The 17,952-nt window shown below is 39.4% G+C and overlaps 1 protein-coding gene across 7 annotated transcripts in view; it reads right to left on the reverse strand.

Moving 5' to 3' along the window:
• Window positions 1–11,048: 11,048 nt before the first annotated feature.
• col15a1b (collagen, type XV, alpha 1b) overlaps window positions 11,049–17,952 on the reverse strand; it is a 60,453-nt gene continuing 53,549 nt past the window's right edge. For all 7 annotated transcript variants that reach the window (XM_035944166.2, XM_035944163.2, XM_055014548.1 and 4 more), the window contains 3 exons: window positions 15,935–16,132; window positions 15,651–15,766; window positions 11,049–13,859 (listed from right to left, as the gene is read on the reverse strand). In XM_035944166.2, the coding sequence (XP_035800059.2) occupies window positions 13,637–13,859; window positions 15,651–15,766; window positions 15,935–16,132 (537 nt within the window). In that variant the 3' untranslated portion in view covers window positions 11,049–13,636. The remainder of the gene's footprint in view (window positions 13,860–15,650; window positions 15,767–15,934; window positions 16,133–17,952) is intronic.

Consider the following 17,952-nt stretch of genomic DNA (forward strand, 5'->3'; position numbering starts at 1 on the left):
ACACAGTGGTGACCAGTAGCTTCCTTCTTCATCCAGGTGAGATTTTGCACAGTTGAGAACTTCTTGGCCTTGCTGATTATGTTTTGTTCTGTGAATGTTTTGTTCTGTGACCACTGGCACTTGAAAATACTTCGAATCACCTGGTTTTATTGCCTTTCTTTTCTTGTGAGCAGCCGAGTTAACTCTCTGGTTTTAGCCATGACTTGCAATTGATTAGTAACTGGTAGAGAACTACTGGAATGATTATTTCAGTTTATAGTGTGTTCGAATGCTTTAGAACAGGGGTGTCAAACATGTGCCCCATGGGTCCTCGAGTCCTTTTCCTATTTCATTCTCTTTAAGAGTGGAAAACCCACGCAGAAATCAGCGACAGTTTGTCTTGCCATGGAGCTCCACCTTGCTCTATAATGAGAGTCAGGAGGTTCTGCATGGAGAAAAGTTTAAGAAGATCAATCATGTGTCCGGTGCTGATTTGGAGAGAGCTGGAATTTGTTCTTTTAACCACAGATGTTGTTTTCAGTGCCATACTTTATTAACTGTAGAATGTTGCGTTTCACTTCTGTGTGTTATACAGTCAGATCCGACATGTGGACGACAGTTTATGACGGGATACTGGTCATCTACTGGTGTTCCAGTTTAACTGGTGATCAGGTTAACTGGTGATAGTTTCCATCTCCAGATGTTTCCTCGCAAATTCGTCCTGACCAGACCTGGCTGTGTGTCAAATAAAGACACTAGATAAAGAAGACCGAAAAACGTTGTCATCACTACTTAATAAAGTCTATATCCATGTAAATAACATCTGCAGACAATAAAAAGAAATGTGCTGGACGCAATAAAAACACGTATTTTTATGAATGGTGAGAGGAAACGATGGAATCCAGAGATAAAATTAGAGACCACAGTCTGACTCATCATGCCACCGATCAGTCCGATAAACATCTTCACAAGGATGTAAAAAGCATTACATAAATACAACACAAACTACCTGCGTAGTTTAATCACTCAGACTGTACAGTACTGGAAGTATTCTGGTCTTCCTCTGCGACGTCTTTAAAAGTATTTTTTTGCCATTTCTATACCAGCCAGAGTTTTTAGGAAGACACAACGCACAAATGTATAGTTTGTTTTGATCAGATCGGGTCCCTTTACTTCCATTTTTATTTAATATTGTCAGCGGTTAACGTGGTCTGAAATGACGGTTAGGACGGAGGACTGAACGTGTTTTTATTGTGTTCTGAGTGACTAGTTTTGACAACGTGGTCTCAGTTTGTTCCGATGTATTTATCAGATCCAGCTGATGTTCTGCTGCGTGTTGTTCTGATGTATTTTATCAGATCCAGCTGATGTTCTGCTGCGTGTTGTTCAGATGTATTTTATCAGATCTAGCTGATGTTCTGCTGCGTGTTGTTCTGATGTATTTTATCAGATCCAGCTGATGTTCTGCTGTGTGTTGTTCTGATGTATTTTATCAGATCCAGCTGATGTTCTGCTGTGTGTTGTTCTGATGTATTTTATCAGATCCAGCTGATGTTCTGCTGCGTGTTGTTCTGATGTATTTTGTCAGATCCAGCTAATGTTCTGCTGCATGTTGTTCTGATGTATTTTATCAGATTCAGCTGATGTTCTGATGTATTTTATCAGATCCAGCTGATGTTCTGCTGTGTGTTGTTCTGATGTATTTTATCAGATCCAGCTGACATTCTGCTGGGTGTTATTCTGATGGGAGGCTGCTGAGGCTCTGAGTGTTTCTGAGAACAAACCCGAGTTAAACCTGAAGTTCTGCTCTGGATCTGTTCCACTGAACTCAGACTAACACACAGCAGTGGACGAGCTTCTATGTTGTGGGTTTTCTTGGTGAGACATTATAGTTTTGTGTCTCGCTGTTAACCAGGCAGCCTGTGTTAAGTTGTGATTATCCTCAGTTAACCTGGACATGATTCCTGAACAATCACCAGGTGTTAAACACCTGACAGGATGACAAAGATCTATGTGAATGAAGCGGGATGTTTACCAGACTGATCAGTGGCATGATGAGTCAGACTGTGGGCTCTAATTTTTTTTTTCTGGATTCCATCGTTTCGTCTCACCGTTCATAAAAATACGTGTTTTTTATTCCGCCAGCACATTTCATTTTACTGTCTGTAGGTGATATTTACATGGATATAGACTTTATTAAATAGTGATGCCGACGTTTTTGGCGAGGTTTTATTTATCTGATACTAACTGGCTATCGTCAGTTGACCTCATCATCAGTTAAACTGGAACAGGTCAGAATCGCCAGAGTTCCTTACATTTTAATACTTAAAAATATTTACTTAAAGCGATTCTGTTCACACTGAGATCATGAGCTCTCGGTGTGATGCGTCTGCTTCCTCTAAATAAGACAAACATGTCTTCGCTGTTGTCACAGTATGTGGTGCAGTTTGGGACAGAGAAGTGAAGTCAAGTCGCCACGAGTTATGACTTTGATTTCCGGTTCTGTCAGTAGCTTCCAAATGGGAAAAGGCGCTTTTTTTTTACCTTAAAATTTGTAAAAACACAGCGTTTTTTACTTTCTCTACTTTTCGTTTTTCGAATTTAATTTTTAAACGAAACAACAAAAGAAAACGATTATTTTTTTTTTCTCATTTTATTTTGAAACAGAAAAACGAATGAGCGAACCATACACCGATTCGTGTATATTTTGGCAATTGGATTTTCCGTTTTGAAACGGGTATTGAAAAACAAAAAAACGAGTGGTTATTTGATTTTCGCTTTAAAATACGAAAAATAAAATTGAAATACAAGGCGTTTTTCCTTTTCATGATCAAAAAGGGATATACGAAATAAAAGGTCCGTTTTTTCATTTTCTGAGACCGGAAGTGGTCATCAGCAAGTGTGGAGCCAAACAGAGTACTGTGCATAGACCGTATTTTTTTTCTCGTTAGTTTTCATCGTCAAAATGAGAGATCAGTTGTCCGATCTTAAAAGAAATCAATTTAGAAGTTTTTATAGAGCGTTAAAGTTTTGCGAAGCCAGGGGGCGGGACTACTTGATTGACAGTCCGGTCTGGAATGATTGACAGGTCCTGTGGAGGAGGCAGCAGAGACTCTGCTCTCCTCGTTTGGACTAACTCTGATATAATAACTGTTGGTTTATTTATCGGTGCAGCAGCAAAACATTTTCCACAGACAGTTTTCCTGCCCGTTGGCTTGTTTTAACCAGTTTTCTAACTTCGGCTGATTCTACCAGCAGACACTGAAAGGACTCTGATAGTTTGGTATGTTTATTTTCTTATTGGTGCTGCATTTAATGCACTTTATATGCAGCTTTAGTGTCAGATATAATGTGTGCCATGCACTCCAGATGTTGGTGGAGTTTGTTTCAGTGTGTGTTGACCAGAGAAGAGAGTTAGCATCCAGTGAATATTAGCTTTAATGTGAATTGGCGATGCTAACCGAGCTAGCTGACCAGTCCTGATTAGCAGCTAAATGTAGCATCAAGCTAACGATGTTTGTGTTGCTTCTTGTCAGCAGCTGAAGTGTGTTGTGCTCCTGTAATGTGGTTCATTAAGTTAATAAAACTGTGGCTGGTTGACGATAATGTAACGTTCAGGAAACGCTCTGTCTTCTGGAGTGATTTGATTGGTTATACATCACGAATAAAACTCCTTTAACTTAAAATCTGTAAACAAAACAAAAACGTATCAACGTTTTCTGTTAGAGTTTGTGTTCTTCTAAGTTTAACTCCAAGATTTTAAATACTTTCATTTACTGCAAATGAATATCTACTCCAAATGTCTCACTAATAATCATTATCAGCCTTAAAAACCCACAAAACACCCCTTTATACTCAATCACACTTAGTACAGTCTGGTTCCCCCTTCTATAAATCTGCTTGGAATCTTCCACTTCCTGTTTGTCAAAGTGGCCTTCTACCTGGACAGGTTTTGTTGGAGCTCATGCAACAAACATTTTGGGTAACTGCACTTTAATATGGATGGATGACACTGAATTACAGTCTGTTTTAATGAGACTGAGTTCAGATGTGTAGCTCTGTCATTAAATAGTAAATTATTTCTCAGCATTCACAGAGAAAAGTCTGAAATGTTTGCTAGGTTAGCGTCCCACATGTTCTTTGGCTCAGCTAAAGCTAACTCTCTCCAACTTCTGGATCTCTTGAGTTGCTTGTTGTTAAAATATCTTGCTAGAGGTGCTGAAGCTCAGAAAGTCTGAGATGTTTGTTCAAAATAAGGTCATTCTCAAGTCTTATCTGAACTGTCCTCTTTTGTTTGAACTTTCCCTAAACTTAGGAGTTAATGACAGAGCAGCACATCCAGACTCAGTCTCATTTATGTAGAGATTAAACTTCAGTGCCATTCATTGATGTTAAAGTGCCGCTTTTCAAATGTTTGTTGCACATGATCCTGACCAAACCAGTCCAGGTGGAAGACGATGTGAAGAGAAAGCTCCAGAGGATGAATATCACACATTTATGTTGGAAATAAATGTCCTTTAATTAGACATTGTCATGCAAAAGTTGGATTTCCCTTTAATCATGTTCAAATCTTTGTTGAGTGTTTTGTTGATGTTGGTTTCTAAATGTTTTTTGACACTCGGCCCCAAAGATTAAAACCTTTTATGACTCACAAGCTGCAACAATTCACACATTATCAACTATCTTTCTGACTAAACTAAGATAAAAAGTGAAAAACTTCCTGATTACTGCATCATGAATGTAAATCTTTTTGGTTTTTATGGCAGTAAACTGAATATATTTGGGTTTGACATTTTATAAACCAAAACAAGAAATGAATTACTGGAGAAAACAATCAACAGATTAATGGACAAAGAAAATGTGTTTTCCAACATATATGGCTGAATTACTCCAACATTACAAGATACATACAATTTGAATTCAGTTTTATTTATATAACGCCAATTACAGGACAAATTGTCTCAAGACACTTTATTATTCCATTTTTTGTCATATTTAAAATATGACAAAGTAAGAAATTTAAACCTCTTGACTAATCCAATTTAATATTTGGTTTTTAAGAGACTAATCGACAACTAAAATAACTTTCTCCACTAAAACTAATAAACATGAGGTCAAATAGAAGGAACAGTTTTAAATACTGCAGTCCCACGACGACAAGAATAAAGTTTCTCAACAAAAACTAAATGTGCTGATGGATTCCATTAAAGTCCTAATAAATGATAATAAAGAGTGATGCTAAAGGTTTGTGGTGCTAAAAATGTCAAAGTAAAGATATGAAGTTGAACATGTGGATGGAGGTTGATAAAAGTTGACCTTCCTTCATTTCTCTGGAGCGACTCCATGGATTTTATGGATGGTGGTTGAAGACCTGCTCTTCTAGTCATCTTCCTTCAAGTCGCTGTCAGTCCATCCTGGCTGACTTCAACATCCCTTCATGACAACTTCTTCTGCCTCAGCCCTGGTGGAAACTCCAGAAACTCGGGAAAACCCGTCGAGACTCGAAGAACTCGTGGAGACTCGAAGAACTCGTCGGGCGGGGGAAGGTGTGGTGGGTGGTGGGGGGAGGTGGGGGAGTAGAGGGGGGAGGCCGCCACCCACCTCCCCGCCTACTCTCCGCCCTGACTCCACCCAGACTCCGCCTTGGCTCCACCCATGTGGTCACTTGAGGAACTACGATGCCAAAGGGACGACGAAATCATTTCTTTTCATCTGATCTGTAGCTCAGTGAGTTAAGGATTTGCCTATGGAGCTGCAGGTCGCTGGTTCAAGACCAGACACTTCTTAAATTTTCTCAAAATTCTGACAAAGACAAAGAATGAAAAATGCCGGTGGTGGGTCTTGAACCAGCGACCTTCCAGTTGGTAGTCTATCTTCTTAACCCCCTGAGCTACTCGCTCAGATACTAATTCTTCTTTTTTTTGCGCATTTATCATCTATTTTTTGTCGTTGTCGAGGGTTTCTTTTTACTTTCTCTTTTCTCGACCGTTTTTCTCAGGAGGTTGGACTTCAGCCTTTGTGCTGGAGGGTTGAACCCTCAGTTCCAAGACTTTCCAAAGCCTCGAGACCCTCCGAGTCCTCAGGACCTGAGCTTTCAGACAGTCTGAGAGCTGAAATTTTCTAAGTCCCACAGAAGTTCTCTGTTAGACTGAACTTCCAGACAGTCCAAGGACTGATATCTTCTAGGTTCCTGAGTACTTCTCTGTTAGTTTGAACCTTCAGACAGTCTGAGGACTGAAATTTTAAAAGATTCTCAGTACTTCTCTGTTAGTTTGAACCTTTAGACAGTCTGAAGACTGAAATCTGAAAAGTTTCTTAGTACTTCTCTGTTAGTTTGAACTTTCTGGTTAACAGAAGCCTTAAAACTTGTGACCATGAGTCTTGATTTCACATTTAGACCATCCATCTGAGTTCTTGTCAGACCTTCACCTGTGGGTTTTTTAGAAACCCTCAACAAACTTTGATTCACTTCACTGAACAGTAACGTTTGTGGAGATCAGAAGGTAACATTAGTTTGATCAATGCCTTCAACTACTAGTAGACTTTATCTGGAAAGCAGTTTTCTGAAATGAGTTCTTAGTAAATCTGTCCACAATCAAACCAAGAACATAGAAAGAGGAAATGTTTGAAGAAACAACTTGATGTTTTCATTTCAGACTAGAAAACGCTTCAAGACCTTTATCTGTTTTTGCTCTTTTTGATAATTTTATTGTCTCTTCTGTTTAATTTGATCTAAAGTATAACTGGTGTATTTTCAAATGTTTTGCCTTCATTTTGATTCTTCTTAGTTTTGCTCTTTTCTCACCTTTTATTCTTTTCTGTCTGATTTGATTTCGAAATGTTTTGTCTTTTTAATGTTTAATTGTTGTTTTTTCAAATGTTTTATCGGCTTGTTTGAAAATTTTCCTTTTCTTTCCCAATGTTTAATTTTTCGATTAAATCTTTAAGGTTTTTCTTTTTAAATGTTTTACCACCTTTTAGTGTTTAATTTTCTTTTTTAATGCTTCATTGTATTTTCTGTTAAATTTCTATTTAAAGTTTTATTGTCTTTAAGATTTAATTTTGTAATTAAACATTTAATTAAATGTTTTGTCTTTTTAAAGGTTTAATTTTCTAATTAAATGTTTTGTATTTTTTTAAATGTTTAATATTCTTCTTGTTCAATTGTATTTTTTAAACATTTATCTAAAATATTTCATCTTTAATGTTTAATATTTTGTTTAACACATTTTGTTTCATTTCATAATTACATGTTTTGTATCTTCTGTTTAATTATCTAATTCAATATTTTGTTTGTTTAATAGAATTTAATTGTATTTAATGTTTAATTTTCCTTTTGAAAGTTTTATTGTATTAAATGTTTTTTTTCTTTTGATTTAATTGATTTTTTTAATGTAGTTTATTTCTTTAACCTTTTTTTATGTCAAGATTTTAGCCCCAACCTTAAAAATGAAATAAACCCTTAAATCACAATGAAAATACTTCTGTTGTCACAATCATGAGTTAGTCAATTATTCAGTTTATCATCCATCCATCCATTATCTATACACCGCTTAATCCTCACTAGGGTCGCGGGGGGGGGCTGGAGCCTATCCCAGCTGACTCGGGCGAAGGCAGGGGACACCCTAGACAGGTCGCCAGTCTGTCGCAGGGCCACATACAAAGACAAACAAGCACTCACACATTCACACCTACGGGCAATTTAGAATAATCAATTAACCTCAGCATATTTTTGGACTGTGGGAGGAAGCCGGAGTACCCGGAGAAAACCCACGCATGCACAGGGAGAACATGCAAACTCCATGCAGAAAGATCCCGGGAAAGCCGGGACGCGAACCAGGGACCTTCTTGCTGCAAGGCGAAAGTGCTAACCACTACGCCACTGTGCAGCCTTCAGTTTATCAATTCAACTTTATTTGTGTAGCACCTTTTACACAGATGACAAAACTAAACAAGCAAAGAGAAAAAACTATGCTAAAACTGTGATTAAAACTCAAAAACATTTAAAAAAAAAAAAAAAAAAAAATTTAACATGGTAATAAAATGTGTTGTGTCCAGGGGATGAAGGAAGTTTATTGAAGTCTTCTTGGGCTCACATGGGAAATCATTTAAAATATAAACTTGATATTCAGTCTAAGGAAACTGCAGAGCGACAGAAGAACCAACAATATCTCCTGTTTTCTCCTTTAATGAGTCGACTCTTCTTGTGCTTTCAGACCAAAGAACTACAGACTCTTCACAACCTGCTCAAACTCTTGGTACAGGATCTCACCACACGGGTCAAGAAGGTTTCTGTCTCATTTCTACTCTGAAGCTCACCTTCTCCTGCTCAAACTGCTGATAAATTTTTCTGCTGCTCTAAAGTCTGGTCTCCAGAACTTCCTAAAAACTCTCAAAGTCTCTTCTGCTGCAGGTTGCTTTGTAGAACTGTTCCAGAAAACCTCACTAAACCACATGGAGGGGCCTCAAGATAGTCGTTCAAATGAAACCATACAAAAACCAAACTAGCACAACCCAAACGCTAAAGTCTCCTGCAGCCTACCAGAGAACCTCTGAGAACAGAGAATCAGGACAGGAACTCTTACCTTCTGGACAACCAACGTTGGTTCTCAAAGAAGAATACAGAATGTGTCTGACCAAAAACCTCTGAAGACTCACTACAGCCAAGATAAAGACACAACTCAGCTGCAGCAAATCCACTAATCACTGCACACATTAGCACCATGTGCTAACTGTGGCTAAAGAACCACATTTATCAAGACAGCTATCCAGTACAAAACCCTAAAACACACCAAGAAACATATTAAAGACGATTTTACTGCTGGAAGCTGCAAACCAACGCCTAAAGAACAAACTAAAGAAACGGAACCAAACCCAGTTCAGTGGTGAACAGAAACAGAGGAAATGTTTGTCTGCAGCTAAATAAAGCAGGAAGACACTGAGCTGCTCAGGTGTTCCTGATAACACCAAGCAGTCACCTGGACAGCCAATAGGAACACAGCTTACTGGAAGTCCAGACGGCTGGCTTAGTGAAGGAAATTTAGTTTAAAGTTGAAGCAGAAAGTTAATAAAGAAAGTTGAAAACCACCTTCTGATCCCTGAAATCTCTGAGTTTTCACACAAAGAACACCTGAACATGTCAAACTGGTTCCATAGTAGAACCATCATTGTAAAAACGTCATAGTATGGTGTGTTGCTCAAAAAACATTACGACCCGGCTGTCTAGGGTCGCCGAAGAGCAACACAAAAACAGGACAAACGCTGGTTTCCAGGGGGTTAGGAGGGTATTTATTTGAAAGAGGAAGTTTACAACAACACAACATATGACATGTGACCTCGTCCTCGTAGGGCTCCTCCTGTAGTCTTGAGGGGACCACAGGAACATTCAGTAGCTGTTGGAGTTCTTCCTGTCAGGCTCGTGGTAGAACGGCTCTGAAGTATCTTGTACTTGTCTTATCTGGAACAATCTAACAGCCTAAACTGTTAACAGCGGTGTAAAGAAGCAAACACACAGGCATAGATTAGGACTCAAACTAGATTTATTTTAGAAAACAAATCAACTTAGAGGCATTTGTTCACACATATGGCTGAATAGGAGGCCGTCCAATCAGATTCGAGGTCTTCACTCTGTAGGTTGTTTGTTGGGTGAGACTCTTGGACCTCCATCAGCTGACGTGGATGTTTGATGGTCTTCTTCTCTAGTGCCAGATGATTCAACCATGAATTCAGCAGCTATAGACTGAAATGAAGCTCATGCTGCCGTTATTGAATTCCTGTTCCAGATCAAATGTTCAGAGCTCATCTTGAATGCAGCCGTCTGCTGTTTGGATAGTTTTTCTCATTGTAGCCTTCAATAGTCTTATGCCCTGAGGCATAGTGTTGTTGAAATTGAACAAATTTTTGTTAAGAAATTTCAGGGTTTGCAAAGACATTTCCTTAAATGTGAACATTTTCAGAATGTTCTTTTTTTGCACTAAAACAAAGGAAACATTTGGAGTTGTGGTTATTTATAGGTTTTTATGCTAAGATTTCACTGGTCCGGCCCCTTGAGTAAAAATGCAAAAAAACAAAATGGAAATGGGTAAAGTTCATCATTAACATCTCTAACACAAAGTCTTACTATCTTTTGTCACTTGTTGATTTCATTTCCAGCCAGAAGCGTATTGATCAAATAAATATTCACTAAAAGCTAAATATGGTATGAGTATGAATACTTTTGGGGTATTTGTTTCAATTCTAATCATGTAAAAGGAGCACTTCACTAAACTTAATCATGTATGAGACAGGAGAGTTCACATTAAAAAGGTTTTTGAAGCTTAAAGATGCCAATGTCACTTCTATGTCTTGTGAACTTCAGCACTATGCAAAGTCCATCCAGATTCAACTAAGAGCTGTCTGCATTCAATTGCTTAACCCTCCTGTTGTCCTCATCTACAGGCACCAAAAAATATTGTTTCCTTGTCTGGAACAAATCCAAAATTCAGCAAAAAAAATTCCCTAAATTTCTGAAAATGTGCAAAACCTTCAGGAAGAAAATTACAATAATTCCTTAAAAGTTTCCCTTAAAAGTTTTATTTAAAAAAAAAAAATCCCGCAAATTTGGCAAGAAAATTGGAAATATTTTCAAAAAATGAGTAAAAATCTTCCAAAAAAAATCCTACAAATATCTAAAATGATTACATATATATCAGTAAAACTTCTAATATTTTCTTTGAGTATTGTGAATGTTCTTAAGAAACATTTTTAACATTTCTTTTTTCCACCAGAAAATGTTCAAAGATTTCCCCAAAACGTTGAAAATGTGGACATCAGAAGTTTCACTGTGAAAATATATTTTTTTCCCACATTTTCAAACTTTTAAATGGGTCAATTTTGACCCGCAGGACGACACGAGGGTTAAAGGGCAAAGTTACTTAAATTACTGATATTTTATTCCTCATATCTCTGACATAATTCTAATGAATAAAGTTCCCATCTTTTTGTTCAATTCACTGTATAATGTCAAACTGCTAATAGCTCTGGAAGGTTTTCATGATACTGAAAGAGACACCTTTTTAAAAAAAAACACACACAAAATAAGACATTTTATTCAGTGAGCACCAGTCAGTCAGTACAAACCTTCTGTTTCCTCAGAAGCTCAAGTTTTGTTTTAACAGAAAACATCAGAATCGGACAGCAGAAACACTAACACTCGTCTTTACAGGCAGAGCTCGGCGACTAGGACTCAATCAAAGCGTGGTGAGAGAAAAACCTCGGTCATTTAGTGTGCTTCGTACAAAACCTACATCTACGGAGTAAAAAAAACAACATCTGGACAACAACAAAAACACACATATTTATATATATTTATATACATCTTTCGACTTCATCAAAATCTGAACGTGAACTCGCTGTCTTCACACTATTGCTGCTACAGTATAAATTAATGATTGATTTCAACTCTAACTCTACGCTATAAAGCAGACGTGTTAACGGTGAAACTAGTTCAAATCGCTTTATTGCAAGCAGCAGGACTAAAGTTCAGCAGATAACAGGAGAAGTTTGACATATTCTGCTGATAATTATTTGAATTTATGAGGACCCTGTTTGATAAATGTTGTAAACAAAACTGTCAGCAGGGGGCGCCATATAGCCATTTAGCCTTCAGTTTTAGGTCAAGCAGGCAGAGCTGCAGGAAGCAATAGTTTTTTATTAATTCAGCTTTTCACAATTGGTTTGATATGTAGTTAGAGAGTAGATATTAGTGGTAAATATTTTTTTGGGGGGGTAATACTGTCAGTTTTTTTGTGTGTTATTGGCGATCATAAAGAAATGGAGGTGAAGCTGTGATTGGAGTCACAGTATATCAGCTAAGATATGGCGATAAGAAATACAAAATCTGTATTATTGTTATCCGACTCAACCTGTTCTCATTAGCAGGGCATCACATACTGCTGCTTTACTTTTAAAAATGTCTTTACATGCAATTTTTTTAAAAAAAAGATCTTCAATTTTACAAAAAAAAAAGTGAAAGTGGTTTTCAACTTTTTTGAAAGAGTTCATACATTTCATGTGAGATAGAAACAGATTTCCTGAATAGGTTTGGACATTGTGAACATTTACCTTTTGTTGTCTTTGTCTCTGCACAGCATGAAACCTGATTATCAGCTAATCTGAAAGAATATGTCTGTCACGTTTTGTTTGTTTCTTCTGAGTCTCTTATGGTGCTTTTCCACTAGCACCTGCTCGGCTCGACTTTACTCGGTTTGTGATGTTTTCCATTAGGACGTAGCACCTGGTACCAGCTACTATTTTAGTACCTACTCCGCCGGGGTTCCAAGCGAGCTGAGTCCAGCTGATAATGTGACGTCTACAGAGTGCAGGCCACTGATTGGACAGGGAGTGACGACACACGACTCCTTCACGAAAACCAGTGAGTGTTTTGTGACTTCAAGAAATTTTTACATTACTTATCCCATTGGTGGCAAGCTCACTTTAAACAAACACGTATATTTTGAAAGTAACGTCGTTGTCTCCCGTATGCAGACAACAAGCTTGCTACCAACACTAACTCCATGGCCGGGCCGCCGTGCTATGACGACTCCACCCACGATGAGGTGGTACTCAGTTGTAATGGAAAACAACCTAAACCGAGTCGGGCCGAGTCGAACTGAGTAGGTGCTAGTGGAAAAGCGCCTTGAGGTTATTTTAGTGGTTGACTAACAACCGGTTTTGTTTCCAGCTCCTCCTATTCTGTTTATCACAGCCAAGTGTAATGTAGTCTACAGCGCCACCTTCTGATGACACTATGAAACTGAGGTTATTAGCTCCCAAGCTGCTAATAGTTAATAACAGGCAGTACGTGATGAGCTGAGAGTGAGACAGGGTTTCTCTGATGTTCATAAAGAGTCTAAGAAATACATCATTACATGTGTACAGTGTATCCAAATTCTTTTTTTTTTGTTATTGTCAATAAATTCCATTTTTTTAAAAACATGCCTTGCCAGCCTTCTTCTTGAAACATATGACTCTTATTTCTAGCTAGTCTTGATGCACAAGGCTCCAAAATATAACACTGTTGTGATATATATTTAAAAAAGAGGTTAAAATCCACACTAGTACTGATGACAGACAGAAAGAGGACAGTGACTTATTGGACCATACCTCTGATTTTGCAAGTTTTAGCCCATTTACAAAAAGATGTTGCATCTTTCACTGCAACCAGGTTGTTATTTTCTGCTGTTTTATTCTAGACTGGGAAAAAAACCCTGAAACACCAACTGTGACAAATGTATAGAGCACACAATGCAAAACCACTGGTATGGTGCTTTAAGTTAATCACTTCTACCATCAACAAATCCCATATTTCTCTGTAACCACAAGCTCATTGTGTTTAATGACTGGAAGTAAGTTAAGACTAGACATGGACGGATATGTGGCAGTAGATTAAACCGCAACTAAAGGAACTTAAATGTGTGTGCATTCGTCTTTCCTGCCTCTGCGTGTTAATGTGTGAGTATTTTATCTGCACGTATGACCAGAAGTGCCGTCCGTCTACGCCAACGGTGACATGTGGTCAGTGTGTGTGTATGTGCCTGCGTGTGTTTCCCATTCGTGCATCACATTTTCTACGTTCATCATGCCTGCATGTGTGTTCCTGTGTGTTCTCTCTGCCTCCTCAGTTCCTCCTTTGATGCGAGTTCCCCACGTATGTGTTCTCTATGCACAGCACGATGTAGTGGTTGGAGCAGGAGCGCACGTGTTGACCCAGCAGCCGGCCCGTCTGCAGGAGGGCGGCCTGGCCCGTCACCGCCATGTCGGCCGTCCTCCACGCCTCGCAGTAGTTAGTGGTCAGACGGATGCCCACGGTGCTGGAGCCGTGCCACACCAGCTTCTCTGGCCTGTGGGAACGAGGAGGCAGCGTCAGTGAGGGCGTCACACAATAGAATCGAATGCTTTAATTGTCATTATACACACACAATGTACAGGGTGTCCATAAAGTCTCTTTACAATTTTAAGAATTTATTACAAAGGCAGTTGATAAGATATCTTAACCAGATTTGTTTTATTGTGATCAGTGTTTACTAAAGTTTGTAATCACATTGAAATTGTGTGTTTCAGGTATCCTGTTGGTGAAAGAGGTACTGTTAAATGGATTGGAAGGGATGGACCAATTCCTTGGCCACCACATGCTGTGAATGTAGTTTGGAATATGGATGTGATCAGGGCAGGACTGCGATCAAACATGCAAAGTTTGAGACAGACTGGTGCATGCAGAGGATAATTACACAGCAGTTGATGTTTCATGGCGAAGCATCAAAATTCTGGAGGCCGCCATGGCCACAGACTTTTGTAAAACATTTTGCTAAATTTTGACTACTAATACCTGGTGTATATACTGGCCAAACTTGAGGTTTCTTGGAGTTACTCTGTATATGTTTATAGCCCTCTTGAGTTCTTTAGTGCCCTGCTCTGCTCTGCATCCACACTTCCTGTAAATATATTACATCTGTAAGTAAATCTTTTGTGTTTAAACTCTCTGTTGCTGTGTTTTCATTGTCTGCATCTGAGTCTTTGTGTCGGAACGTAACAGACAGATTAAAAGAGACGTGTTAAAGTCAAGAGCAAGCGATGAAATTCCTCCTTCTTCTTTAGACCTCGAGCTGCTTCTTTAGACTCTGTTGCTTCATAGAAAGAAGAGTGTTTCTGCGTGGAGTTGGTATATTCTTCTCTGTCTGTGTTCTCCAGCTGTTCCAGTCCGTCCACCTGCACACCTGACCAACACCTGTGCTTCACGATTTGCTGTTTGTTCGGTTTTTTTATACATTAATTTATGTCATTCTGGTAACATATCAAACACTTTTATAGGTGAAGTGTATTGCTCAATAGTGTATAAACTAGTTGGAACTGACTCCACTTAACTGTCCTTCCACATCAAATCAGAGCTAGTATTAACCTATAATACAGCTGGTAGGCACAGAGGTAAATATTTGACTGAAACTGCTATTTAAAAACATTTTTCTGACACCTCTACTCATACTGAAGTATTTGTATATTGCAGTGCTGCTTTTTTCTGGATTTGAATACTTCCTCCACCATCTCTTCTGCTGATGTAATGTCATAATCTAACACTAGTCAAGCGCATCCATCGTCTCCTGGAGTTTCCTCTCCATCTTGCGCCCAGCAATAATCTCTAAAACTGTTGGCAGATATTTGCTTTTCTTCTCGACAAAGTGAACTTAAGTGACGTGTCTTATTGTTGGGCAGCGGAATTCTTGTGTTTGTCTTTGAAGGCCTCTGATATATACTTATTGAATGTGGATCCTGTCCACCAAATACATACTGGAAAATGCTCAGGACTTTGCTGCTGTTTGTGACTTTGTGTTTATGGGATTCTTTATACTGACAGCTGTAGCATCATTATGGTTGTACTGGTCAAAATGACAGCCAGTGTATCTGAAGCTCTTTCCACTCTGCTTATATTTAACAAATCAACACTAGAACAGCTGCTGGTTATACTCCTATCTCTTTTGGTGAAAGTTATTGTCAATATGAATATGACATTTATGGACTGTAAGCTTTCTACTAGTGTGACTAAATCAGTATTTTTAGTCAGATTAGAGCTCATAGAATAACACTTTTGGAGGACTGACTTTCATAGTTGCTTCCCCTGCTTGCTCACTCCCACTCACCACGCTGAGTCAGTCATCACGTTGCGTCCGTCGAAGGAGTAGATGGGTGTAGACGGGTCAAAGATGCCTCCATTCCCAGAGAAGATGGACATCCAGCTACTGAACAACACTTCACCCTGAGAACAGCAGAGAGAGGAACAGAATTAACTTAAAAGAAGATTCCAACAGTTAGTGAGTGATAGTCTCTAACTCTGAAGCATAACAAAAACAAGGATACAAATGAAATATACCCCTATAAGGACAATCTGTGTTCTGTTTGAAGATCAATGTAAATCTCTCTTTACCCTCAGATTAACCACAGGCATGTCATTGCGGTCCGCCTTCCTCACAATGGTTGCCAGATCCTGGAGGTGTGAGGACAGGAAGGCCCTGTAGGTGGCTGTGAGCCCCATGGATCGGGCCTGCTGGTAGCACTGGAAGTCTGCCCCACGGATGCCACGCATGTCGCCTTTTAGTGGGGCGTTCAGCGCTACCAGGTGGAGCTGGAAAAGGAAGACCAGATGTGAGGAGACAACATACTCCAGCTAGAAATGACATGCTATCCATCACAGGCCCTTGTTGTGGCATTTTATGATTGGACAAATGATAAAATCAGACGAATAGGATGTGTGAATGAAATTTAGGAGCTAACGATGATAAGATTGGAATACCTAACGTGTCAGTTGAAGCTATGAATATAGTAAATAATGCTGTGGAACGCGGCAACCCAAAGGAAGGCCGTGGAGCCCATATAAGAGCGGAAGGGCATGCCTTCTGTTCATCTGCACTCTTGAATTAAAACCTAGGCTAAGTAGAAATAATGCCAACCTAGCAGAAGTAAAAAAAAAGAGGAAGTGGTCTAACTTTTGGTACAATTACATCATATACATCCTCACTGGGTCTTAAGATGATGAGTTATCACCAATCATATTCCACCATAGAGAAGGGTCTCCTTCTCTATGGTGGAATATGATAGCTGGTGCCCACCTGTCTCCCCAAGTATGAGACCGTGGGCCAAGGTCAGGTGCGACCCCTAGAGGCGAAAATCTCTGCCATTACTGGCTATCCGGTGCCTTCCACCCGTAGAGCCCTACGGCGTTTCCTCGGCATGGCAGGTTATTACAGGTGTTTCTGCCGTAATTTCTCCACAGTCGTTCGTCCGCTGACAAACTTGCTCAGCACCAAAGTTGATTTTGTGTGGTCCCCCGAGTGTCAACACGCCTTCGAAAGTGTAAAGTCTCTTCTTTGCCATGCTCCTGTCCTCTCCAGGCCGTTTAAGCTGGAGGTTGACGCCAGGTGCAGGTGGGAGCAGGTGCAGTCCTGCTACAGGAGGATGCTGCTGGAGTTGATCGCCCACTCAGTTATTTTTCCCGTAAAATCCTTAAGCACCAGCTATCATATTCCACCATAGAGAAGGAGACCCTTGCATTGTTGTTATCACTGCAGCACTTCGAAGTTTATATTGGTTCAAGTCACTGTCCTGTCGTGGTAATGACCGACCATAATCCACTTGTTTTTCTCTCTCGCATGTACAACCAACGCCTTATGCGCTGGGCGTTGATTGTGCAAGAATACAACCTTGAGATCCGTCATAAAAAGGGTACTGAACATGTGTTGGCAGATGCCCTGTCCAGGGTGTGATAAGTATAGGTGACAGTGATATTAGGATAAACATGTTGAGTGATGGTGAATCTTATTAAAAATCGATACGATTTTTAGCTTAAGAGGAGGGGTGTTACGGCCAGCGCCTCCTACCCTGTGTGTGTGTTTTAACTATATGATGGTGGCTATGCAAATAGGCCTGTGTGATCCCCACTCCCTGGTTGGACCACGACGGCAGAGGCGTGACTGCAACCAGGAGTCCTGCGATTGGTGCGGCGCTCACCAGGCTGACCAACCGGAAACTGGCAACCCTTTAAAAAGCGTTGGCAGTTTAACTGAACGGAGCAGCTGACTTCTAGCCATTCTGTGTGATCTGTGTGGCTGAGGCAAGATAGACTGTGTAGTTGGAATTGGTGTTAAAAACTGATACAGCAATATTTCATTTCACTACAGGTAGTTTTCTTTTGTCTAGTTTTCACCAGGGTTAGGGGTGCTGACTCCCATGTAGTTTTGTTTTGTGCCACTTCCCAGGTAGTGAGCCTTTTTGTTTATTTTTTTCTTTTGTCCACAGTGATTGTATTGTAGTGTAGTGTTAAGTTCTCCTTATGAGAACTCTTCTTGTGTTTTGCTGTTTTCTTTAATTTGAGCAGCACCCACCCAAACTTATAAAAATCTGAATTAAAAAGTATAAAAGTGTAAAAGTCTAAAATTATTTAAAATT

Source organism: Amphiprion ocellaris, chromosome 10 (genome assembly GCF_022539595.1).
Source record: "Amphiprion ocellaris isolate individual 3 ecotype Okinawa chromosome 10, ASM2253959v1, whole genome shotgun sequence".
Taxonomy (NCBI): domain Eukaryota; kingdom Metazoa; phylum Chordata; class Actinopteri; family Pomacentridae; genus Amphiprion; species Amphiprion ocellaris.